Source organism: Agelaius tricolor, unplaced genomic scaffold (genome assembly GCF_023055355.1).
Source record: "Agelaius tricolor isolate 1412-34295 unplaced genomic scaffold, bAgeTri1.0.p SCAF_3, whole genome shotgun sequence".
In the NCBI taxonomy this organism is placed as follows: Eukaryota; Metazoa; Chordata; class Aves; order Passeriformes; family Icteridae; genus Agelaius; species Agelaius tricolor.
In genome coordinates, this window is record NW_027269263.1 from 65951643 (window position 1) to 65978260 (window position 26618).

Consider the following 26618-nt stretch of genomic DNA (forward strand, 5'->3'; position numbering starts at 1 on the left):
CGATCACTGAGTACCCAATGAGACAGAGCAGAATGTGCTTTCCCAGCTCCTGTCCAAAACCTTTGTTTTTCTCAAAAGCAGCTGGGTTCATAAGGACCCTGCTGTACCTTTGCACTTATCCCAGCCCCAAATTGTCCTCAACACCAGTTTGGTCATGGTTGCCTGAGTCCCAGGGGGACCCATCCCACCTGGGAGCCCGAAATCACGCAGGGGCAGCGGCTGGGCTGCGATTCAAGGGACAAGGGAGCACACACCGGACAGTGGGGTTACACTAACATGCAGTCCATTTATTTTTGAGGGTTTTTTTCCTTTGTTCTGTGATTTATCTTTTTTTTTATCATCAAGCCACTGCAAACATTGCTTTGGCTGTCAGCATGAGCGCAGAGACAGACATTCCCATACCCGTGGTAAAGATGTCATAAATACCATCCAAACAAATGTTAAGAAAAAATTAATCAAGAAAGAAAAATATTCTTTTTCCCACCCCCAAGCACAAAACACTGTTAAGTCAACAGAATTTAATCTAGTTTATTCTCCAAAAAAAAAAAAAGAGGAAAAATATGAAAACAAAACAAAACCAAAAAAAAAAAAAAAAGAGCAGGTTATCGCTAGCAGTAAATAAATTTGTACAACCATTCAGTCTGTATAATAGGATGAAATAAATCTACATCTTTCTTATTTTGGTGCGTTGAATTATACATACAAACAACAATTACAGGAACTTGTTCACAATGCGTATAGACCTGGAGAATGGCTATCTGAAACCCCCTTGTTGGCAATGTCCGCATGTTAACACTGATTGCCTGACACCATTGGTACTTCCTATGTAAAGGGCCCCGTGGCCCAAAATGAATGATCTCCCTACAGGTTTTATTTATTTAGTTATTCAGTTAGTTAGTTAGTTAATGCATCATCAAAACCGTTCTAGCCAGCCCCCTCCCCCTCCCCGGAAACAGAAAAAAAAAAAAACCAAAAAAAAAAGAAACCAAGATAAAAACCAACCAAAAAAAAAAAAAAAACTAACAAAATAAAAATAAAATAAAAGGAGAAGACATGACTGGCAGTTGGTCCATTTGTTCATAAGACCGCGTTTCCTCTTGGTCTGCATTGTTTGTTTTTCTGGTTTTTAAATTGTCCTCCCATCTTCTTTTTTTTTTTCTTTTCCTTTAAAAAAAAATTCTCTCGGAGTCCTTCATGCCTTTTTCTTTGCAGCTCCTCAGATGCAATAAAGTCTTCCTCAAATGTACAGAATTTCTTACAATATAAGTTATATGCAATGTTCAGCGTTTTTTATTTTATTTTATTTTATTTTTTCACAGCACTAGAGATCCTGTCCAATAGGGAATGCAAGTTCTGAATGGCTTATTCACAAATGGTATCCAGATTCAGTGGGTAAGAATACATAGACGCCATAGTGAGTTCCTTTAAAAAGTGGCAAACATCACTTTTTTAAAACTTTTTTTTTTACTTTTTTTCTCTTTTTTTCTTTTTTTTCCCTTTTTTTGTGCTTTTTGTAGTTTTTTTCTGCATTTTTAATTTTTTTTTCTCTCTCTTACGCCTTCAAATAACCTCTTTTTTTTTTTTTTGTCTAATTTTTTTTTTTTTTAATTCTTTTTTTTCCCCTCTCCCATTTGATTCGGGACGTCAGACCCATAACCACACGCCTGCAAAAATGCAAGTAGTATATAAAGTAAATCTCATTTTGAGACTGTAAGCATTCAGCAGGGGAGTCTCTTGCTAACCCATGGCAGTGACCATGCTGGAGGGGTGGTGAGGTCCGAAGGAGAGGCTGGATGGAGGATGCATCGGTGTCGGTGTGGTCAGCATGTGGCTGGAGTGACTGAAAGGTGAAATGTGGCTGATGGAGGACATGTGTCTGGAGAGGGCTGCAGGGTTAAAGGAGCTGCTCTTGGGAAAGTCTTCGAGGTTGTCATGGACCTTTTTGCACTTTTTGGATTTGCTAGACATCTTTCGGTTTCTGGTCTGAATTCCTTCTTTCTTCATAGTCAGGGGTCTGTTAATCTAAACAAAAATCAATTATTTTTTTTGTGCTTCCATCCCTTCTCCCCAAATCACCATGGGATCTGTGTACCCCATGCCCCAGCCCAGCGGGACCAGCTGGTCACAGCCCCCCTCCTCCCCTGTGCACACCATGTGCTACCCAACCTCTCCATTTCCATCCCAAAATTTAGATCCCTCCAGGAAATCCCAAGCTCAGTTGAAATTTCTGAAGACAAGACGACAGAAAATTGCTGGCAGAGCCACACAGGAGCAAAACATACCCGAATAATTCACAGCAGCTGAAAAATTTCAACTATCTGCACATTAGGTAATTGCATTGTGTTTAGGTATGAAACCAATCATTACCTCCTGGAAATATTCCCCACAGACACCGTCTCACCCTGAGGCTTCCTGTCTGATCTAAAACCATTAGCAGCAAGAACTGCTGGGATTTCAGTGCTGTGAGGGGTCTCAGGCTTTCACAGCTCCATTAAGAAGCTGGGCAACTCTCCACAAAAGGCATGGGTTTTTGTCTTGCTTTTCTTCTTTCCGAAGATTTTGCTCTGATCATCCTTTCTGGTTTTCTTTAGCTAATCTGGTTTTATTTCTAAAGGCTTCCAGATTTTTCTTAGGGAGGCTGAAACAGGTATCTATGCTGACCAGCAAAGTATTTTCTACATGCATACAAATGTATGTGTAGGGAAAATAAACATTAAAATCTCCTCCTGAAACTACACAGCAGACATTATCATCCATGCATCCATCAGGGATAGGAAATGGTAGCACAAGTTCTGTTGGACACCCTGTAAGAAATTCTTATTACTCTTATTACTTGAGGCTGTCCTGTGCAGGGCCAGGGGTTGGACTTTAATGATTCTAGGGTCTCTTCCAACTCAGAATATTCCATGATTTTGTGATTTTGTACTGCATAGGGAGCCAGCATCACAACATGCACTAGCACAGGTGACATGAAACTCCCACAAACCACACTTGGGAAGGGATTTATGCCTCCAGTGTCCCTAAACAAACTAAAAAATCTGGGTTTGAGAATATAAATGGGTCTTGCTCTGGCTCCTCTGCAGGATTTCACCTATAGCAGAAGGCAGCAAATCGTCCTGAGGCTGAACCATTCTTCATAATAAATGTGAGCACATGATGGTGCTGATGGACATTCTGCCAAAGGGAGAAAAAAATGGATCCACTGTCCACCAGGATCTGTGAAGGACAATGAAAAGATGTCCCTGCAAAGGTCCTGAGCAACTCTTTGTTCATAAGACCTTAAATCAGCACAAGGAACAAAGCATTCCCTTCTTCCAGATCACAGCAAAGTTTCACTTGTTGCTCCTCAGCCTCTTTCTGGTCCCTTTTCACAGCATGAGAATCATTCCTGGATTTCTCTCCCCAGGGAGACCAGGATAAAATATCTCCCTGTTAATGCAAAGATGGAATTGTGGGGAGAGGAAGGACCAGGCTCATCTCTGGTTTGTCATTCCAGTCTGAATTTGTGACCCTAGGCTCTTTTTACCAGCAGTGACAAGAGCCTTCACCTCACCTAAAAATGAGTGCATAAAAGGCTGATTCCTCTGCCTCTGGATAAAGGGAGTTGGAAAGAGCAGCCCTGCTTGCCAACAGCTAAAGGTAGGAAGGAAGAATCTGCCCATGAGCAGCCCAACACCAGCCCTACAGCAGCAACAAGCAAAATTTAAAATATTGTGGGTTCCAAACACAACATAACTCACTTCCCTGGCTTTCTGTCCTCACTGAGGGAATGAGGATGCACACACAAGGATGCCCCTTTGCTCCAGACAAATGACTGGGATTGGAAAGCTTTGCCTGGCCTGTTTTAAGTTTTTTACAGGGATGTGTTGCCCAGGTTCAAAGCCAGGAAGAAGTCCCAGGTGAGCCCCACCAGGCAGCAACATCAGAGGAGACCAGGAAGTGCCAATCCCTGACAAATCCAGCTCAGATTTGGGGAGGCACACACAGCCCCTGCCCCACCAGCTTCAAATCAGGATCTGTATCACAACACAAAGGCTCAGGGGAAGCCAGAACCAATTTCCAGCTGAAGCAGCAAAGTTTCAAGCTTGGGAGCTGGTTGTGGCAAAGTGACATAAGCCTGGTGGTGGGACTGGGGCTGTTCTGGGTCTTGGAACAAGCACAGGGTCCTGACCCTTGCTTGGTGTCATGTCCCACATGACAGTGAACACTTCCCCAAAGCAACATCTCTTCTGTTTCACTCAGTCTCTAAGAACAGGATGGCCCAGGCCACGATTTTATGTAAAACTCAAGGATGGGAACACCAGCTCTGCGTCAGGATGGTGACAAAGCCATGGCCAGCCCCACAGCTGGGGTCAGAGCTGCCATGCAAGCTGTTGTCTGGCCACATCATCCCAGTGTAAATGGTCTCACACTCCAAGCAGGTAACTAACCCGAGAGCCAAACAGATAAAGACTCAGATAAATGTCAGAAACCAGCATAATCAAAGCAGCAAGCTGGAAATTTTTTCCAGTGACTTCAAAGACCAGTCACAGCAGGGTAAAAGTGGTCCCCAAAACATCAAAGCCAAGGACCCATCTCTGTTTCTGGGGTAGAGAAATGAAAGACCCGGAGGGAAGACCTTCTCCGTGAAAATTCATTCTGATAAAAATGACAAACACATGCTAAATTAAAATTAAACCAGCCCAACGCATGTATATGAAATTCATTAATTTCAGATGGAGCCAATTAATTATGGGCAGGAATTATGCTCTTTGTTTTATCATATGCAAAATACTGACTGCTCTGCTCTCAGGACGCATAGGCCTGCTTTAGAGTATTGTGAAAGGGGCCTTTTCTGATGAATTTTACCAAAAATAATGGCAAATCTCTGACTTCTACAGGCTCAGGCCAGCCTGCTGTGCACCTCCAGCAAGGTACACTCCCACCCACCCCTGAAGTGTGCAAAGGCTCATCCCACTTCTAAGGACTAAAATAACAAGGATGAGAACCTCATATTCAACAGATCAAATCCAGGGGATAGTCTTAACCATTATAGGCCTGATCTTGCTCTGACTGAAGACAATGGGATTTTGCCATTGACCTCAATAAGGTCCTGTCACTGAAGTGGATTTATCCTTCAGACATAGTCATTACAACGTTGGGTTAATCTTCCAGGCTGGCTGTATCTTAGAAAGCACTCTGGGATGCCACGGGATGAAAGGCACTGTATCAATGTGAAATATTAGTCATTGTTAACACTGGTGTTAATGGAGCCGGCTCTTGTTGAAGTCAGTGGGAGGAATGCCAACAGCTTCACTAAATGCACCCCAAGACTATTATGATTATTGCTTATATCCTACTGACAAATGGGTTTGCTTAAGCTGTGGGAATCAACAGTAAAACAAACTGATATAGCTCCATGAAAAAATTAACACCATGGAAAAAAAAATTTGCCTTTTCACTGCAATCGTTCCCGGTGTGGACATAAAATCGGGATAAGTTTCAACTGCAGATCAATCCATTAAAATATCCTAATGATGTTAAGGTACCAGAAAATTTCATTAAACCCAAAGAAAAGAAAAAATGGGGAGTGGGGGTAGATAAAACAGCAGACAGGAATTTGCTACAGCCTAGCCTGAAACAGGGTTAAGTCGACTTCCAAGCATCCAAAGACCTTCCACTGGCACTGGCACAACATCCATGCTGACAGCTGCTTGGGAGGGACATACTACAATCAGCCTCTCTATTTCTGACCCCTCTCCTGATGGAAATCACAAGATAATATACCCATAGGGAGCAAGACCACACTTCTTACCACAGTCATAACTAAATACTTTAGTAAATACTTCACTAAATACTAAATACTTCACTAAATAATTTGGTAAGTACTTTAAGAAAATTTATTTAAAAAAAGGATCTACCCACTCATATCTGGATTTTAGTATCATTGCCTGGTTATTTTGCTTCACACAGGAGCTCAGTCCTCTGGGGGTTTCATTTAAGCAGGATCCATTAATGGCGTTGCTCATAAGGCAAGACACTACTTGACTTTGGTAAGTAGCTGTGCTGAGCTTTTAGGCAGCTGTTGGTGTTTTTAATGAATATGAAAATGGTTCCAATGTGCTCAAGGCCTGCCCATGTCACAGATTTCACAGCTGGATCGGCGTTTCCCTAAACACTGGATCTAGAGGTCAATTCAGGCCAAATAGGTTTGCAGTGTTAGTGCAAAAAATAAAAGGATGTGCTCTTGCAGGCACATTTCTGGAGAACCTCAGCACTCAGACACCATTCTAAACACTTCAGGAGGAGATTTCTCCAGTCAGATGTCTACAATGGAATCAGGCACATTGTAACTCATCATCCTGCCATCTTTTGCAGGCATGGGGAGGAACTACATTATCTTCAAGGGTAGAAGTCACCCCATTGAAACACAGGCATCCACCAGCACCAACTAAGAAGAGCCTATTTCCTTCAAAGGGCTTTGCTGGCTACAGGAAGAGCAGCTCCTTAGAGGTTTCCCAAACTGCCTGATTTAAGTCCTACCACGGGTGGCTACAAGGCCGAATTGGAAACAGCACAAGCATAGATCCCCTGCCCAGTGAAGCTGGCTGGCCTTGATCCCTTCTTGCCAAGGAAATAGCAAACAGAATATTTTCTCATGATGTTCTGAGAGTTTTCACTCTGTGTCCAACCCAGGGTGTTTGCAGTGATCACACTGAGAGTTTGATGACAAGCTTTACTTGCTACATCAGACTCAAAGTGTGCTGAGATACCTGCCCGCTAAAAGGTAAATGCATTTTCCTTTTTTCCAAGAGAGATGCCTCCCATGAAACAGGTGAAAAATTTGCCTGGTTGTTTGTTGGGTTTTTTTTTTCTACTTAATCCAAACTTGTTACTCATCCTAAGAAACCAAACAGTTTGAAATAACAAATGGAAGGGACTGAGATACCGCAAGGGTTCGACACCCCATGAAACCCAATAAGTCTTTGATGTGTTTCCATGGGTGGACATAAGGGCAAAACACAGACCCAGATTTCCAAACCAAACACAAAGCAATCAACCACTAGTGGAAAAAAAATATATCAAAGCAGAGAAATTTGAAGTCTTTTCCTTCTTTTGACATAATAATTATTCTAATGCCACAAGTGGAATGAGAGGAGCAGAAGTAGCCTTAAGTCTCCTTTATTAGCAGTGTTATTGAGTAGAAGACTTTTCAGGTCCCTTTAGCTCTTTCCCTGGGGCACATATCCCCGGTTCCTGCAAGCTGGCTTTGCATGTAGATATTAGATTAAATCTGCCAGCCATTTCATTTCATTTCATTTCATTTCTCCTTCCCTTCCATGACAGATGCTTTGAAATTCACATCACAGGTTGAGCAGACTCTGCAACCCACTAACTAAATCAAGTCCTTTTATGGTTTGGGACTCGTTTGCATCAACCAGCACAAACACAGGGCCTAAATAAATCATCTTTGGGGACAGGACAAAGGCAGCCACAAACCCAAGAATGATCTAAATAGTTTCTGGCACGTATTTCTTTTTTTTCCAGAGTTTGTATTTGCTGGAGGAACCAAGCTACGCATAGGAGGGGTATCGGTTTGCAGGACAGTGTGTTGTCTTTTCCAACTCTCTGAGCCCAATCAGCAGCAGATAATGTCTCTCTGTGTTGACCCACCCCTCCTTTCTTGGCTCAGGCAAGGAAAAGCTCTAACATTACCCATGGACAGCCTTGTTTTATACCTCCCCAAGTTGGATAGGCTATGTTTGAAAGGCTGACAACTCATCGCTCCAAACCCCAGGGTCCCCAAAGGGATAACAGAGGTCTCGGCACCACCCGAGACTGAAAATCCTCAAGTTAAGGAAGAGTTTGGATCATTGAGCACCAAAGCTGAGGCCCCATTATTGAGTATTCCAGTCACACTTACATTGTGCAGCTTGTAGTAGAGCCCACAGGCATTACAGACGGGATCGCCGTTGGCATTTCTCCTCCACAGGGTGGTAGTGGTGGTCTGACAGTTTGCACAGGACGTGCCCGCCCTCCTGGCTGCAGACTGTGGGAAGGAGGGAAAGAGAAGGAGAGGAAGAGAAAAACACCCGTGTTAAAAAAAATTTTAAAAATATAATCAGCAAAATTTCTGAGAAAGAAAACATCAACCCTGCAAGACTGATGCACATCAGCAGAGGCCTCCAGAAACTGACTTGTGAGAACAAATAATAATTGTGAAAAAAAATCCCCAAGGTACTTTAATCCCAAATTATATGTGAACTGAATCAGGTGCCAAAGGGCATCCTAAAAGTGAGTGCTAAACCTCTGATAGAACTCATCAAAATTAGCAGCACTGGCACAGCCCATTCCAGAGGGGAAAATGTTATTTAAATGCCAACATGTCTTTCCATCTTAATTCTCCCAGACCCCTCAGGGGTCTAATTCTGCAGTCAGGGCCTGAACTGACAATTGCTGGAGTCAAGGGCGTGAGTCACTCCGGCTCCAGCGAGAGACCAGGGTGGGCAGCTGCTCGCTGGGCCCGACCGCAAGCACAGCCCGGTCCCGTAAGCTCCGCTCAGCTTCAAAGGAGACAGGCTCCAGATCGGAAATAACACCGTGGCAAGGAGCAAGAATCTCAACTTTTTAATTACACCCTTTTCTCAGCCCAAACCTTCATGTTTATTTAAGGATTGGTAACAAGCCTGAAAGAAGAATTTACGGTTTCATAAAGGGGTAGGAACATGAAAAAAAATCTACGTGGCAAAGTGTATACAGAAGATTTTTTTGTTAGCTGTGATAATGACTTAGCAAAGTCAAATTTAGTAAAGTTGCTCTTCTTTCACATGCATAAATTCGTACTTATCATTTAAAAACTGTAACTTTAGCAAACAAATTGTGCTTCTGCCTCTGAAGGAGGAACAGGAGCTTTCAGACTGCTGTGTGAGCGCGTATGCATGCTTGCGTGTGTGCAAATGCCTACAGCTCCTAAAAAAAAAAAGACCTTTAGATCCCCATCCTATCTATTCTTCATCAATATGACATGGTCCCAGAGCTCTGATTTCATCCCGATGCGTTGCTTTCAATGGAACTGCTCATGTGCTTAAAGTTAAAACATGTGCTTAAGCGATTTGCCAGATCATAGCAATGCTTGGCACCTTGCAGAACTGAGCCTTTAATGCTCTCTTTTGTGCTCTTACTGTTTCAAATTTACCCCTCACCCCACACAGCCGCACACTGTAGCACATCCAACATTTAAAAAAAAAAAGAAAATAAAGAAAATACCGCATCTTTGGATACCGTACAACAAACCCAAAATGCAAACATGGACACTGGCACAGCCTTAGCGTTAATACCAACTCTTGTTAGGTCATGTTGCAATTTTAATCATAATTGAATGCGGCGTAGGTGGAGAGAGGACGGGTTGGTTTTGCTTTAGATAGGGGAAGATTTTTTCTTCTTTTAATTAGACAAAAAGGGCTGTCTAAAAAATAAATAAGACAATGCCCATGAGCACTAGGAAGCATCACAGAGTGGCTGATCCGACAGCAAGTGGCTCTCTCAGGCTGCCCGTAGGGATAGCTCCATTTTGCCTGACCATAAACCATTCTGAACCAAGCCATTCCCAAGGAGGTCTTTAGCTAACTTCTCTGTGCTGGTGACAAGCAGGAGCTGGGGACAGCACATGGGACTTGAAAAAATCCCAGGGCCAGTAGAGAAGATTAAACATCCCACCATGAAGAGCAGAGCCCCGAACTGATGCACGCACACCTCCTGACCACGCCATGGACCCAAACTGGGCTCCCTTCAAATTACCAGGATAATTAAATAATGAATGTGTTCCAAAGGCAGCATGGAGACAGCAGCTTGCAAAGCCAGGTTCTCACTAAAGAGCTGGAGAAGAGTCTGCAGCTCTCTGCCCCCCAACTCCTGACACTCGGCGTGCAGGGCTTGGAGGGGCAAGAGGTTGGATTGAGTCTTGGTGGCAGCTTTGCATTTATCAGACCCAAAAATCAAGCCTAAGGAAATTTCTAAAAACCAGTGATATTTGGCTCAGCCCACACAGGGGAAACATCCCCTTTGAAGATATTTGGGGTTTCTACGCAGCGCTCGCCGTAATTTCTCTTACAGCAAGCACGTTCAAAAGACACGCCTGGTCACCACCTCGCTGCCTTCAAACAAATTCTGACATTAAATAAGCAAATAAATCACAACATCTACTGTCTTCTCTAAAACCATTTCCAACTACTGTGTTTCACTTGCAAAAATTCAGCATCATTAGCTGAATATTTTAAGCTCTTTCGGTCCCAGGCTGCACCTTTTATGCTGTACCTACTTCTACCGGAGACACAGGCAGCGGGCAGGAAACAATGAATAATAACCCTATTGTAAAGCTCCCAGCAATGGCATCCACTGACGCTCATCAACGACTAGGGGCCTGGCCATGGCAGTAATGGGATGACTAATTAGCTGCCCCATATCATCCACAGGACCACAGCCCATGGCACAGCTGCCGGTGAGCAAAGGCACAACTTCAGAAGCGCTAACAGTGATGAAAAGGTGAAATTGAGGAGGTTGGAGGAACCAAGCGCTAATAAAGATGCTTAATTAAGGGGCATTTTCAGTGTCTGTATTTACCCACAAAGCTCCAAGCATCATTTTCCTAAAATAAGATTGTATGTGCATGGGCCTGCTGAGAAATTGGTTACAATCCTTCCAAAACCAGCTTGGCTTGACTTGGAAATGGAGAGCTCTGCATCTGCATGGGCAGGGAATGGGAGAAAAACTAAAGGAAGGTTTTTATCTCAGCAGCGATGGGGCTGCCACTGCCTGTGACAGGGACAGGAGTAGCCTCCAGGAGGGCTGAAGACTTTTTAGGCAGTGATGGTGTGGTTACACCTGCCTGTTCTTGATTCCCCTGCCAACATCTCCAGGTCTTCCACCTTCCCCCTCAAGATGAAGCAGAGCTGTCTGGCTCCCCTCAGCCAGCAAGACTTCATCCCTGTCACCTAAAGGACACCCTCACAAAGACACCCATTGAATTTAACAAGGTTTGGGCTGGGTTCTCAGCATTTAAGAATTTCTGTGCCTCCTCTCTCCCACCCATCAAATCCTATCATTAATTTCAGTGCAGCTGTGATCAGAGCCTATGAAACCAGCCCGAGGTCACGCAGGAACCTTGTGGTAGAGGGAAGGAGCTGAATCCCCACCCTGAGCCTCCATCCACAGCCCGTCTGCCTTCGCAGCAGGAGAGATCCAGTCAAGCCACAGCTACATGCACATCCACATCCAGGCACAGAAAGTGCAAATACAAGCCCAGCTCTGGTGCCTTCTGACTAATTTTTTTTTTCAGAGGTTAGCAAGGGAAATAAATATAGGTTCAAACAACATTAGGGATGTTTCTCTTTTTTTTTTTTTTTTCTTTTTCCCAGGCAGTGCTGGGGATGGGGGACAGGGGAAGTAGAAAAATCAAATTTCACATTTAGCAAGGCCACATTTAAAGAAGGGGAACTTTTTGTAACTTTAACTAAAATGCCCAAAGATTGGAGCGATAATGCAAGACAAGGTCTCCCTTTACTTCTTTTCTTTCTTCCTCTTTTTTTTTTTTTTTTTCCCCAAGAATGACCTTGTACTACGTATTTATTTATATAGTTCATTTTACATGTGCCGGGCTCAGGGTGACTCGGGACATTCTTTCGTGGTTCCATCAGACACTTTTTGAAAGCTCTCCCCCTCTCTCCAGCCACTTTCCTATTCTGCCTCCCCCTCTGCTTGTTTGGATATGCTCAAGCTCCTGTGTGTTTGGACTGGGGAAACGGAGCTGTTGTTTAGGAGTTATCTCCAGGGCTCAGATATCCGGCAGCTTTTTCCTAGGAAGTTAACTTTACACATAGAGAGAGAACGAGGAAAAAAAAAAAATAAAGAAAACGAGGGCTGTGTGTTTAAGACAGAAGGGCCGGGGGGGAGGTGGAGAAGAGAACAAGAGAGCTGCCCAAAAAAATCAAAATTCCAGCCTGTACTTCCCTCCCTCGAAAGCTTTTCCTCTTTTCTAACAAGGCTATGAAAGATGAGAGAGACAAACCTTTTCCTATACGGGAAAAGCCCGTACAGGAGGGCACGGAGAGGTTTCACACGCAGGAAGTTTGGTGGGGTAGAGGAGCAAAGCCACGTCTTCCCCAAAACTCACAGGGCCAGACAGAGTTATTGCTGGTGGCCCTCACAGCATACTTTGTCAGGGATTCTGATGGTTTTCTCATCGATCTTGTATCCTAGGAACCTAATTTCAGTCACAGGACTCGGGGTGTGTTTATCATAATTGATATGCACACCTAGTCTTCGGAGAAAACTGCATATAGCATGGCTTCCTGGGAATGTACCCTGCAAATGCTTCCCAGAGCCAGAGGGAACACAGCTGATACAATTCTATGGGTGTCTCACAGGTGAAGAAGCTGATCCCGACCTAAGAGCTGTGAGCACCTTCCAGGAGAACACAAATTAACCAGCCTTGTCCTGCCTGCAAGGTCTGGCCATGCCGGGCACAAGTCTCACCAAACTGGTCAGATCCATCCATCAGCTCAGAAATTCCACAGAGAGGCAAGAGCCACCTTTCCTCCACATTTTGAGCAGCCCTTCCACATCTTTAATCCTGACAAAACCAAACGTGCCTCGATTCAAAACATTCAATAACTTCCCAAGCAGGGACCGTAACTTTTTCCCCCACTTGATATATTTTTTCCCCTTGTGGTCTGCCTGATTATTTGCCAAATACACTTTAACACATTTATTAGCCATGCCCACAGCTTCCAGACCTTTTTGTGGCTTCCAGGGAAATGCATGAACAGATCGCTGGGGATGCTGTAACGTATTGCCTGGGCTTAGAACAGTCAGCAGTCTTGTAACTATTATTTCAAACATTTACCCACTCATTTCATCTTCCCCCAACTTCTGTAGCCTGGGCACACGCTTGGCTTTGCACACTCACCATCCTCTCTGCCTTGTGTCCTTGTGACACCATTTGAGACCCAGATGGCACAGACATAAATGACCACACCAGGTACCCGTGGCACCAGGACCTGATGGTTCCAGCTTTTTGCAGGACCAGTGACACCCCAGTGACACCCAGTTTGGGTCCCTTGTACATGACACCAAGGGGGATAGAGACACATTAAAGAGTGGAGGGCAGAAGTTTGGAGAGCCCAGGAGAAATCCTGCATTCTTGATAATCTCTTTGGTCACTAGGAAATTATTTTCCTGCCCTTAGGCCCTGGAAAATGTCACTGTCTTCAGGACACCGTGAGGAGTTGAAAACTCAGTTCTGGTTTGCAAGAAGCCCCGGATCTTGATTTTTAAACCTTTTTTTGCAGTTTGCAGTTTGCTAGAATAGTTTGCTTTTCTACTTTTGCAGTTTGCTAGAGGATGAGACAACTGAGGCCCACAGCAGCTGGGACCAACTCTCCAAGCATCCCTCCCTCCCAGCCCTCGGACACAGTGGGACCAGTGGGAGCTGGCTGAGGTTCCCTGTCCATCCCGAGCTGCAGATAGGAAGCAAAAGCTGCAGAAAAAGAAGAAGAAAATAGAAGGAGACTCACCAGTCTTCTCTTGGGTTTGATCAGGGGCCGGTTCTGCCCGTTCATTTTGTGGTAGAGTCCGCAGGCGTTACACAAATAGTGCCCAGTGCCGTCCCTTCTCCACAGAGGGGTTGAGGTAGCCCCACAATTTACACACTCCCTGCCTTCTGGAAACAAGAGAGCACATGATTCACTTAGGGAAAGCAGAGATAAAAGGGGCTGGGAAAAGCCCCCGGTCCCCAAAACAAAAACCCCAAAACCTCCCCAGAGACCCAGCCAGGCCAGACCCTGCCAGTCCCCCCCAAGCTCAGGATTTCCAAAAAAGAGTCCATGACTGAACAATGTCCCTGGCACAGGCTGGTGGGCTCTGATCCTCTTACACTCCCCAGCACCACTCCACAGGCAGCATCAGGCCTGTGTCCCAGCAGCAGGGAAGAGGGATGGTGACAATGACAGCCCGAGTGCCATGGTGGCTCAAGAGGCTCCCCAAAGAAGCTCTCACTCCTCCCACGGGTCTCTTTGGGGGAGTGGGGGGAGCTGACAATTTCCCCTCACCTTTGGATTAAGGGCTTCTACAACTCTGGAGACCCCAAGTTTCCATAGGCACCAGAAAAACCTTGGCAGGCTTTGCAAGAAGCCTCCAGCCCTCTACACCCAAAATAATGGATACAGAATTTAAGTCCATGAGCCCCTTTCTGATGTGTATGAGGACCCCAGTGTCACTCCTTGAGCACTCTTCCAGCTCCCAGGGGTGTTTGTGAGCCTGGAGGGCTCTTCCTCTGGCCTCAGGTCAAACCACATCAATGACCCCCAAAATAATCACAGATAACCCCCAAAACATCTCCCCAGCTCCAGCCAATACATAACAACTTTGACAATATCTGCTATTGATTAATTTGAAATTTAACTTCCACCACCCAAAACGTTCAGAAGCCTCTCTGGTTTCCTCATTACATCTGCAGCCTGATGGTCCATCCTGGCTATCTGGGATAGCAAACAGCCCCAAGCCTGCCTCATAAGTTCTTTCCTTCCTTCTCCTTCTTTTTGGGCACCTCTTTTTCCTCTCCCTGTCTATTGCAGCGGGATATCTCCCCCAGCTTGGAGGAGGGAACTGGGAGGGTGCAGCCCCTGCCTCTCAGCTACTTTCAGAGGGCTGAGGGGTTTTTTTTTGTTGTTGCGTCTTTGGTTTAGTGGGGGAAGTTTTTTTGTACCTAACGTCGGTGGTGGCCCACCTGAGAGCGGGGTGGGCAGACCTCAGCCGGGCAGAGCAGAGCAGAGCAGAGCCAGCTCAGCACAGAGCCGGCTCCCCGCTGCCCCAGCCCGTGCTGCCTTCGAGCAAGAGGCGCCCGTGCCCTAACCACAAACGGCAACCGTTTCTCCAGAGCCTTCGCACCGAACCCCTCTTCTCTCACACCTCCCCAGCAACTACAACAACAACAAAAAATTACATTTGCAGCCGCTTCTCCCTCTTTTATCCTGCAAAATCGCCCCCTTCCTCCTTTTTCTCCAGCTCTAACCCTCTTTGTCTGAGAGGTCCTAGCTTGCTAAGATCAACTTCTAAAGGGGAAAAAATAAAAGAGAGAGAAAGAAAAAAAAAATAGGTGTTGCTGCTGGGGTTGGTTTATCACGAACCGCAGATGTCTTTCTAGAAGGCAAAGTAACAGAAAGTGGCAAAAGGAAAACAAGAGGGGAGGGTGGAGGGGGGGCGAGGCGGTTTGAAAATACCGCGCAGCCGGTGGGTGCCCGGCGGGAGCTGCGGCTCGGCGGGCGCCGGGGCGGCCGGGGGATGCTCAGCACCGCCCGGGGCCACAATAAACCGGTCCCCAGCCCGGACATGGCACCCGGTCCGTGCTGGGGCCAGCCGGGGAGCCGGTCCCGTTAATACCCTGGTCATTTTGTTCCCCTCCGGTTAAACGGGACAGCCGCTGCTGTTTGAGTCCCTGTCCCTCTCTTTTGTTTCACCCCATCTCTCTCTCTCTCTCCCGCTTTCATGTACAAAACATACAGGTCTGGGTTTTTTTGTCACTCTAACTGCATCCGGACTCTATTAAAGTTCCTGGCGCTGGATAAACAATGCAACTGTCGCGTGCAGCAGTCTGAAAATAATTGGATTAGCTCAAACATATCAGCTAAATAGAGACAGTCCCTGCTCAGACAGACAGAGTAAATGTCACCCTGGAAAAACCCTGAAAACTGATCTCATTCATGCCAGGCAACCCCGCAGCAGCCTCCTCGGAAAAACAAAATAGAGAAGGAAAAAAAAAAAAAAAAAAAGAAAAAGAAAAGGGGGAAAAAGAGTTTTGACTAATCGCCCTTTCCTCTGCACACAAACACATTCCCCTGGGCTCACTCCCACCCCTCCGTGCACAGGAAGGTCCAAGCCCGGCGTGTTCGGGAGCCGGAGCTCCCTCGCCGCCCATCCCGCGGGGAGCGCACAGAGCTGGGGCCCCCCAGCTCCCCCGGGAAAGGCGGCCCGGGGGACACTTTTGGGGACACTTTTGGGGACTGTGCTTGTGGGCGATCCAAACCCCCCGGCACGGAGCTGGCCGGGGCTGGGGGCTGCGTGGGCGAACTCCCCGCAGCGCCCCGGGGAAAACCCTCCCCGCATCCCCGGGCGCCGCATGGGAAGAGGCCCTGGGAAGAGCGAGGCGGAGGGCGGGCGGGGGAAGTTGGCCGGGATTTAGCTCCATTATTAAAATACAGAGAGATCGCTAATGCTGCGGTTCCCTCGGTTTCGCTTCCTCCCCGGACGCCGCAGCTGAGCGCACCGTGGGGTCGCCCCCGGGACTGGAGCCCCGCGGCACCGGGTGGGTGGTTTGGGCTCCTGGGCCTGATTCTATCCCCAGCCAGGGTTGGACGAGGGGGAATTTGGTTATAAACCTAGCAGAGCAACCTGTGGGAAAGGTGAAGCGTCGTGTGCATCCCCCACGAGGGCTCCAGCCCCTGCTGCTCCCCTGTCACAGGGATGCTCGAGCACATGTCCCTGCGTGCGGGGGCAGCGAGGGCTCAGCCCCATTCCTCTGCCCCCCACTTTTCCCTCCCTCAGCTTCCTCTCCCGAGCAACGGGGATGAAGAAGCCAAAAGCCCTACCTGTGCTTGACCGTGCTTTTGGTCGCGATTTACACCCAAAGCCGGTGGGCGATCCTCCTAAGAGGCTACTGGGGGGAAAAAGTCCAGAGCCATATTCTGGGACATACGGTGGGTAGGTGGTGATGGGGTGGTGAGCGGAGGAGGTGGCTCCTCCTAAAGAGGCCATGCTGCTCCGAGAGTGAGAGGACTCCAGCTTCATGGTATCGGCCAGGGACACCTGGTATTTGATGCATTCCTTCTCGTCCTGCCGGGTGGAGCCGGTGGAGCCGGGGGTGGAGATGGACGGATCCGGGGACACATCTTTAGGAGGGGTCGGCGGGAAGGTGAAAAGGTGCGGGCTGGAGTGGCCGGCGGATAAAGTGGAAGAGGAGGCGGGTGGGTAGACGGAAAGGGGTCCCGGTGAGCTGTGATGGATGGAGGTCTTGGAGAAGGGGCTGAGGTTCCAGGGGGAAGCGCTGTGGTGGCTGCTCAGCGCCTTGCTCCCGTCCAGCCAGGGCAGCGAGCCGTGCAGCAGCGGGGGGCGGCACACCTGGCTCCCTGCTCGGAGAAAACACGGAGACACGTCGGTCACATCCCTCTGCCACCCTGGCAAAGCCCCCCGTGGGGGTCCCGGGACGTTCTTCCCCCACCGCCACCCCTCGTCCTTCCCAAAGAGCTCAGCACGCAAGGAAAATTACATCTGATGAGAAACCCCGCTCCTCATTAAAAATTAATTTTTAAAAGCTACAAGAGCACGGAGTGGGAGCTCCGGTCCTGTCGAGGAACGGGTTTGGGGGTCGGGACCCTCCAAGCACGGTGCCAGCCCTGTGACACGGGATTTGTGAGCTCTGCTTCACTCTCTCCGTTTTCCAGGCAATCCCACGAAGACTTTGAAGCAAAGATCCTGCGTGAAATTGCCAAGTCCCGACTGCAGAAATATTTTTCTTTTGTCTTAGCTGGAAAATGATTTCCCGAACAGAGCCGTGAGCTATAAACCCTGGGAATTCTCTGGTCAAACGAAGAAGACCAGAAAATGCCCACACACATGATAATGACCTTTGCAACAGGGCTGATAAACTTTGCAAACCACTCAGTTTGTCTTTTCTTCTTCCACGAGACTGCACAGAAATGTTAGAGGGCTTTTTCGCGATGGTATGGCACACGCTGAGGGTACCAATTGCCTCAAAAGAAACGCTCCAAACCCTTTTTGTGACAAGGGACACTTCACTTGTCTTTTAAAATACAGACCTGGAATTCGTGGGAAAAAACAATTCACTAGATTTCTGCAGTCAAATCTTTTTTCCTTTGGTTATAAATGTTCCTAAGGGCTTGTACCTAATATTTTAAATTATTTTCGGCCCTTGCTAAGCAAATAGAAAAATCCATCCTAAGAATTAAATCTATCCAAATCCACAGCAACTTGAGCGAATGGCTGTAAGATGGAAAACAGAGTTATTCAATTGGAAGGGAGCAAGTTTGTGTCTGATGATAAAGCCCTGGAAAGTCTCTGACACCCAGAGATCCCTAACCTCTTGTAGGCATTGTGATATGTGTATAGAGACTGCTGAACATACAGAAGGAGAGATGCAAACACGGATGTATAGAGCCACAGATAGTTACAGGGTGGACACATGTGTTTGCATGGGGAGCTCCTGTGTGCCTAGAAAAGCTCCAAACTGGTTTTCACCGTAGCAGACACTCGTGAACAATACTGAAAGTCGCTGCTCAAAAGGAAGGGAAGGTGGGTTATACGAATAGAAAGGGTCAAGATTCATTATCTTCCCCAGGAAGTAGCATAGTAAATAATATTCAGGCTAGATCAGAGAGACCGCATTTCCACTTTCTGCTGATATATTGGGGGAAAAAAGAAATGAAAAGGGGAGAAAAGAAAGAAAGGACAAAGGCTGCTGATCCTTAAAAATAATTGTTTTAAAGGGACTAATAGCAGAACAATGCAGTTACTGAGCGGAGCCTAATGCAGGCTCACACTCAACAAGTTGCTGAGGGCTGGGAGCAGCCTCCTGAACCCGCTCGGCTCCATCTCCACTCTGCTTATCCCCTTTTCTCCATGATTTTGGGGTTATTTCCACTGCAAAACTCGGGGATTTACATTTTGCCACGACAGAGATCACTGTCCGGCTTCACAAACCACCCTCTGTTCTTTTCCCTCCTTTTTTTTCTTTTTTTTGTGTCTCTTTCCTAATTTTTAAAACCATCCAGGTAAACTCCAGCTATAAACCGAACCTCTCCACTTCTCCATAAAAGATGGCACCAAAGCACTCATCCCTCCGTGGACCTGGGCCCCACCGGCCCCAGGTATTTCACCTCTTTCTCAGAGCTGTGACCCAGGAACAAGAATCACATTGTGGATCATTACCTTCCTGCAGGACCCTCAGGACAACACACCGGCTCTGATACCTAATTACACCACGGGCTATATTTTTTTTTTTTTTTTTAGTTTCTTTCTTATTTTAAACCCACGCCATGGTGCTGCCCTGGGTATGTGTGCAAAACTTTCGTCCCAAGCCTAACAAGCTCACCAAGTGTGAATTAAATAGCCCAAGCGTGAGGACAGCGGGGTCATTTTCACACCCCTGCTCTCCAGCTTGCTTTGCTTCCCCAGAGCAGCTTAATCGTGCAAAAACTAAACACAGTATGAAAACACTAACTGTTAGCCTAATTAAAGAGAGGGGAGAGAAACCAAAGCGGAAGAAAAGGGGGCAAGAGGAAGAAATGAAGAGGAAGATGAAAAAGAAAGAAATAGAAGGGTAGAGAGCAAGAGGGAAAGAAGAGAGAGAGGGAAGAGAGATGTGAGATAAAAAGAGAGGATGAAAGAGAGAAAGAAAGAAAGAGAGAAAGAAGGAAAGAAAGAAAGAAAGAAAATATTAAAAAAAAAAAAAGAAAGTGAAAGAAAGAAAGAAAGGAAGAGAAAGGAAGGAAGCCTGAATTTTTATTTATTTCCAATAAGCCAACCCCAAAATCCACCCGTGACGTAGCTTCCCCGCCGGCAGGAGAGGGTCTGCCCGAGAGCAGCGGGGGGCTCGGAGGGACAGACAGACGGACACTCACCGTGGTGGGCCGTGGGGTACCGCTGCACCGTGGCTCTCACGGAGTTGCCGTAATACGGCGGGACGGGGTTGCCTTGTCCGTCGATATTAAAAAGTACATCCACTTCCTCGGCGAGAGGGTACTGCGTGGGGTCCATGTAGGTATGGCCAAGCGAGGGGTGATGCGAGTCCGGGTGCTGCCCATTGAGCACGGCCGGGTGGTGGTGGCTCACCCACCGCGGCTGGTCCGTGGAGACCTCCATCTTCTGCCGCTGCTCTTCCTCCTCCTCCTCCTCCTCCTCCTCCTCCTCAGCGAGGCGCGGAGGGCTTCTTGAGATGGGAGCGGGAGACGCTGCCGGAGTTGCGCAGGGCGGGGAAAAAGTGCTCGGCGAGTTCGGGGATGTTTCTGGTTAGGTTTGGTTTAAAAGTGTGTGGAGGGAGTTGGGGGTATGGTGATAAACGATCGATTCCAAAAAAAAAAAAAAAATTAAAAAAAAAAAGGGGGATATAATAAAATCAAAAGGGAGAAAAAAGGGGAAAACAAAAAAAAAATCTCAGGGGGAAAAATTTCTCTACGCAGCGAGATCCCCTCGTTTCTTCCGCTCTGTTGCAGATGTTTCTCTTCTTTGATCACCTGTAACGAGAAAGAGGAAAGGGAAGGAGCAGAGAGAGAGAGAGAGAGAGAGAGAGGGAGAGGCAGGGAGAGAAACGTACTTGAGAAGTTCTGAACTTCAGCACCTGACTTTTTAGGCAGGAGCAAACCCATCCCATCCCTCGGCAGCCATCCCTGGGAAGCGCCTGCTCTGCCCTGGACCCACCTCTCTCTCCCAGCGCCTCTTTCTCTTTCGCTCTCTCCCGGCTCGGAGCGGAGCCCAGCAGCTCCCACCGCGCTCCTACCGCCCAGCTCTTACTTTTCCTTGGGTTTGGGGATATTTTTTTTTTTGGCTTTTCTTTTTTCTTTTTTTTTTTTTTTTTTTGGTCGCCGCGGTTGTTTGTTTATTTTTTTATTTGTTCCATTTGCACCTGAGAAGCTCCAGTGGCTTAAGCCGGTGAGAACTTGTGCCATTCGCTGCTGCTGCGCAGCCCAGAGTCACTTTGATTGCTCATTAATTATTATGCAACCGAGAAAAGGGGGAACGGGGGGAAAAGAGAAGGGAGGGAAGGGGTAAAGCGATGGGAGAAGAGAGTAGGGGGCTGAAAGGAAGGAGCGAGGAGAAAAGGAGGGTGGGGAGAGGGAGGAAAAAAGAAAAATTCAAAAAGCGACAAGTTGCTCAAGAAATTCCGCACAAACCTTGGTGGAGAAGCAGTATGTGACCCAGGAGGGATGAAGCTGAAAGTGCTTGATCAGATCAGATTGTGCTCTCGCTCGCACTATTTTTTTTCCCTACTTTTTTTCCTCCTCTCTCTCTCTCTCTCTCTCTCCCTCTCCCTTTTTTTTTTAATCTTTTTTTTTCCTTTCTTTCCTTCTTTCTTTTTTTTTTCTTTTTTTTTTTTTTTTTTTTACAGGGAAGGCATTCTTTCTGAAAGGAGCAGGATGGCGCCAGCCGGCTCAGTGCTTACAGACAGCTGTGGCGAGACGCAACTTAAGGAGGTTCCAGTGTCATAAGCCCGGGGGAGGCGGAGCCTGAGGAGGGGACCGGCTCCGGCCGCCCCCGCTCTGCCCCCGCGGGAACCCCCCGGCAACAAACTCCTCTCCATGTCCCCTCCACGCACCCTGTTTTTAAATTTATTTTTGAAATTTTTTCTGCTTTTTTTTTTTTTTTTTTAAGGGGGAAATTAAGTTTTCCCGCTGTCCCAGGAGCTCTGAGAGTGGCCAGCCCGGAGAGATGGTGCGTGGAGGGGACGGGTTGGATTCTCGGGCGGGCATCCCGGGGGATGCCGGCGGGCTGGGAGCCCCCCGGGACAGGGATGTGCGGGCAGGTGCGGGGCCGGGGGCTCCCCGCTGGAATAAAGCTGCCTGCTCCAGCGGCGCGGCTCAGAAGGGATTTAATTATTGTTATGTTTGAGGATACAAGCACACAGCTACGGCCAAGTTTGTACACTCGATCCGGGGGGGATTAGGGGGTTTTAGGGGTTTTTTTAGGGTTTTTTTCCCCCTTCTTGCCCCGCTGGGGACTCGGGAGAGCCGCGAGGAGCAGGCACCGACGGGACCCCCGGGCGCCGAGCTCGGCCACGCCCCCCCCGCCGGCTCGGCCAATGGGCGGCCAGCAGGAACTGGGGCGCCGGGCCCGGGCGGCGCTGATTGGCTGGGAGCCCGCGGGCCCGCCGGCCCCTGGCGGCGCTGATTGGCTGCGGGCCCGCGGGCCGGCGGCAGCGGCGGGCGCTGCGTTGAGCCAGGGCATCCCCTAGCGGCACCCCGGGGTCATCCCGGCGGGAACGGACCGGGACAGACAGAGGGACAGGGGGACAGCGGGGACAGGGAGAGCGCAGGGAGAAAGGGAGAACCAGGGACAGAGGGTGGGGGGAGAGAGACACACACACACAAAAGGCGTGGAGAGAAAGGAAAGCGGAGGGAAAAAGAGAGAGAAAGAGAGAGAATAAGAGAATGATAGGAAAGAAAGAGAGAAAGAAATAGAAAGAAAGAGAGAAAGAGAATAAGAGAATGAGCGGAAAAAGAGAGAGAAATAGAAAGAGAGAAAGAGAGAGAAAGAGAGAAAGAAAGAGAGAAAGAAAGAAAGAAAGAGAGAAAGAAAGAAAGAAAGAAAGAAAGAAAGAAAGAAAGAAAGAAAGAAAGAAAGAAAGAAAGAAAGAAAGAAAAGGATAGGATGATGGAGGAGGGAAGAAAAGGATAATATTAATTTTTTTCAAAAGCACTAGAACGAGTCACTCACTGCGTGCTCCGCACGCCGGCCAGAGCGCGTCAGCCCCGGTGCGGGAGGAAGCGGCTCCCGGAGTTTTTATACCGGGGGGTCCCGTTAAATCCCGAGGCTCCGCAGCTCCGGGGCCGCCTCCGGTCAGCGGGGCCGGGCTGGGCTCAACCTGCGGCCGGGAGCGGGATCCGCTCTTCGACGGCCAGCGGAGCCAAACCACCCTTTGGATGGATGGGTGGATAGATGATGGACGGATGGATGGATGGATGGATGGATGGATGGATCGGATCCTCGAGGACGCCCGTTTTAAGCCCGAGTTTCAGCCCTCGGTGCAGCCCATCGCCGTTGGGCGTGGGGACAGAGGTTTCACACATGAAAGATGCGCCCTGGGCATGCACATATACATATATATATATATATATTTTTTTTTTAAGAAGCCGGCCAGGGCTGGTATAAGAGCCGTGAACCAGCCACGCGTTAGCATGGACGAGCCGGGAAGGGGGTGGCAGGTCGCCCCCACCCAGAAGTGCCCGGGGACAGGGCTCGGTGCTCCCCCGGGCTCTCCAGCCCCGCCGACGCCGGAGCCCGGGGCGGTGGGAAGCGCTCCCTGCAGCCCATCGGGGGGAAGGAGGAGATGGGGGGATGCTCATGGCCCTCCCCGAGCCGGGGGCTTTCACCCGCTCCGGGAGAGCTCGTGTTTCCTCCGTCCCATCACAGGAGTCGCTTTGCCCGCAGGGGTTTTATTTCCCCTCCTTTCCATACTCCAGGAATTGGGGGGAGTAGAAGGAGGACTAGAAGGAGGAAGCGGAGGGGAGAGCGGCGCGGTCTGTCTGTCTGTCTGTCTGTCTGTCTGTCTGTCCTGACGCACTTTCCGGGGCGCCCCAGCTCCAGGGTGGTCTCCTGCCCACCCCTCCTCCTCCGGGAGCGGGGGATTCCTTGGAGCGGAGGAGGAGGACAGTGAAGAGGAGAGCAGCGCTCAGGAGAACAAACTTTCCTCTTCCCGCCATCCCTCTCCCCAACTTTGAGCATTTTAGCGGGAAGTGTCTCCCCGGGATTTGCCTCTTCATCCCCGCTCCCCAAATTTCCCCATCCTGCGGGCCAGAGGGGTTTCCGACACTTCGGAAAAGTCACTTTGTGTTTTTTAACATTGAGGGGGGGGTTTAATGCGAGCTGAGGTCTATGGGCAGGTGAGCTGAGATTCCCACCCCCGCTCCCTCCGGCGCTTACAGCCCTGAGACCTACAGCCGTGGGATCACAGGAGGGGAATTTCCATCCAAAGGTCACAAAATTGCTAAACCACTTTAAAACGTGCCTCTAGCCCTGTCCGGAGGTAGTGAGGAAATCGCTTTCCTTCAGCTGTTTGGAGGGTAGGGAATTATTAATGCAAAATGAAATTAATAAAGTTTAAAAAAAAAGGTAAAATAAAATAATAAATCAACAGCTACACCAAGTCCCATCAGGAGGGAAAAGAAATGGTAACAGCCCTGAGGGCTCCGTCCTGCCCCGGCGGAGGGAGGAGGACACCCGCTTTCAAATCCATTTTGCTTAGGCTGTCCCTTTATTTTCAACCCGTCCTCGATAGACTCGATCCTCCTATCCCCCTCCCAGCCGGGAGGAAGTCGTGATGGGGAGTGCAAAAACACACCCTACCAATTAAAAAAAAAAAATTAAAAAATAAAAAGAGCAAACCCATCATTTTTCATCATTTTTTTATCATTTTTTCCCCCATCTCCTCGGATTATCCTGTGATCCCCGGGGGTTTTGAGAGGAGCGCTGGCCTTGACCGTCCTTTTCCCAGGCTGTGGCTGCAGATCCATCACCTCGCCCCGCCCGGCAGCCCCCAGCAGGGTTTGCAGTGACAGCTCGGCGTTAATAGGAGCCCATTGTTGGAGCAATTAGCCCCAAGCTCGCCACCAGCCGCCAGATAAGGGTCGGGGGCTCGGGGGTTAATTCTGCCGGGAGGGAGGGGGATGCGGGGAGCGGGGCTCCGGCATCCACCCGTGCTCGGGGAGGGATGGGCAAAACTCTGCCTCTAAAAGGTCACGAGGAAACGCTTTGGACAATTCATTTGTCACCTACAGACCCAAAAAGAGGGAAATTCGGAAAAAAACCCAAAAAAACAACAAAAAAAAACCCCAACAGATAAAATCAACAACAAAAAACAACACCCCAAACTTGGTGGGATGGGGCGGCCCCCCAGCCTACCGCTCCCCTAAAAATGGCCCGTGAAAGGGCACTAAAGCTGCCACCCTTTTGTTTTTTGGTGTTTTGTTTTTGTTTTTTTTTTAATCTCCCTCGTGTCTTCCTGTTAAAGTGGGCACAGCGAAGGCTGCTCCGGAGCCGGACCCGGGGCCAGCCGCTCCTCCTGCCTCGCCGGTGCCCAGGGCCGCCACTGGCACCTCGGGGCGGGGACAGGCAGCGTCCCCCTGCTGCCCCCTCTCCTTTAGCCCCCTTTTAAACGACAATTGACTGAAAGGGGATTAAGTTACGTTTGTCGGGCTGGGCTTTTTTTTTTTTTTTTTTTTTTTTTTTTCTTCTACTCAGGGTACCAGAATAGTACAGGTAAAGCTGTGCAAACAGCCGGGAGCGAGGAATCGGGGGGTTATGGAGAGGACACGGCCCAGGGCAGAGCTCCGAAGATTATTATTAATTTTTTTTTTTTTTTTTTTTTGCCTGTGTACAGCAACTTGCCGAGGGAGAGAGACAGAGAGAGCCGGGGTTGGGAGCCCGCTGCCACCTCCCCGGCTGGGGCAGCCCCTCCCGGGGCACGGAGCCTTCCAGCCCCCGGGCCGGCCCCGCCGGGAGGGTACTGGGCCCTGCTCAGATAATCTCGGGTTAAACAAAGGCGCAGAGTAGCAGAGTAGAGGGAATATTTTGTTTTCCCCTTCGTGAATTAGGTAGGAATTACGATCCACTTCCCCAAGACCATCCCCTCTTTATCATTTAAACGGTAAGCAGCGTCCGGCCAGCTAGGAGCAGCAAATTATAATTAATAATCATAATAAAGAGAATAATAATAGTCAAAGAGAAAGAGAGACTGGCATTTCTGCATCTCCCCTTTCCCATCCCACATGACTTTTCCCTTCCACTTCGAAACCAGCCACATGGGTGGTTTTTCTTTCTTTTTTTTATCTCTCTCGCTCTTTCTAATTTTTTTTTCAATATACATACGTATTTCCGTTCTTTTCTAATAATTCTGTTATCTCCCCTTCGTGAAGATCGGGAGGAAACATAAACACGCACACAAAGAAGTGCCGAGCCATGCAAATTCAAAGAGAGAACAAATCATCGGCTGATTACACCGGGTCCAATTTTTTCTCCCTTCGTGCACCACCACCCACCACAGACGCACACACTTCTTTTTTTTTTTTTTTCAGCACAAATGATGCTATTTGATGGAGGGGTGGGAAGAGACGGGGGAAAACCCTGCTCTGCCGTAAAAAAGAAATTCGAAGAATTAAAATTGGGAGGAGAGAAACTGGGACTTTTTTTTTTTCCCTCCTCCCCCCCCCCTCTTTGAAGCTGACAGAAGGGCGACTGCCCCGGGACACTGCAGGAGTAAGAGAAAAAAAATAAAAAAGAAAAAAAAAAAAAAGGTCTGAGAAAGATCAAAAACCGGCTCCGCAAGTCCCAGGGGCGACCTCTCCCCCCGACACATTCCCCAAAGTGCGCGGAGAGGAGCCGGGCAAAGGGGACAAGGGGAGGGGGACTCGTGTCAGCCCCGTCCTGCTCCGGCCGGCGGGACCCAGGCAGGAGCCTCTGCCTCCCCTCCTTCCTCCCCTGGCAGACACAGCCCCGCTTCCAGCTCAGCCCGGTAAGTCCCTTTCGTCCCTTCCCCCCACCTTTTCCTTCCTCAGACAGCTGAAGTGCGCTTTGGCAAGGGGGTCTCCTTCTCCCTTTTATTCCGTTTCACCTCCCCATTTTACCCCATTGTCCCCTTTTGCCCCCTCTCCCCACCCTGGAGCGGGTCCCTTTCTATGGCTGCAGGGAGCTGGGCAGCGCTCCCGAAAGGCTTCGACCCCACAAATTAAAAAAATAAGAGAAGAAAAAGCCAGCAAATCGCCTGAACAGACACTCCAAATTACGGCGAGGTTAAAGATGTGCTCGATAGAGGAAAAAAAAATTAAAAATATATATTAAGATGAGGGAGTCGGGGGAGCCGG

The 26618-nt window shown here is 48.5% G+C and overlaps 1 protein-coding gene across 4 annotated transcripts; it reads right to left on the reverse strand.

Annotated features, from left to right (window-relative positions):
• Nucleotides 1-508: 508 nt before the first annotated feature.
• On the reverse strand, nt 509-21750 carry GATA3 (GATA binding protein 3). Of its 4 annotated transcripts, none has more exons than XM_071424136.1 (6): nt 20937-21750; nt 19668-20279; nt 16620-17156; nt 13551-13693; nt 7904-8029; nt 509-2022 (listed from the first exon to the last, which is right to left on the reverse strand). In XM_071424136.1, exons 2-6 carry the CDS (start codon nt 19906-19908, stop codon nt 1738-1740), a joined length of 1332 nt encoding a protein of 443 aa, XP_071280237.1. In that variant the 5' UTR covers nt 19909-20279; nt 20937-21750; the 3' UTR covers nt 509-1737. The 4 variants fall into 4 exon arrangements, with proteins under 4 accessions (XP_071280237.1, XP_071280236.1, XP_071280234.1 ...); XM_071424135.1 differs by having other exon boundaries at nt 13551-13696; nt 19668-20051; nt 20937-21749; XM_071424133.1 differs by having other exon boundaries at nt 13551-13696; nt 20937-21749.
• Between the last annotated feature and the right edge of the window lie 4868 nt (nt 21751-26618).

Coding starts and splice junctions, on each gene's coding strand:
- GATA3 (XM_071424135.1), bottom strand. CDS start 19,908: ATGGAGGTCTCCACGGACCAGCCGCGGTGGGTGAGCCACCACCACCCG. Junction 17,157..19,667: donor GTACCCCACGGCCCACCACG/GTGAGTGTCCGT, acceptor TTCTCCGAGCAG/GGAGCCAGGTGTGCCGCCCC. Junction 13,697..16,619: donor AAAAGCACGGTCAAGCACAG/GTAGGGCTTTTG, acceptor TCTTGTTTCCAG/AAGGCAGGGAGTGTGTAAAT.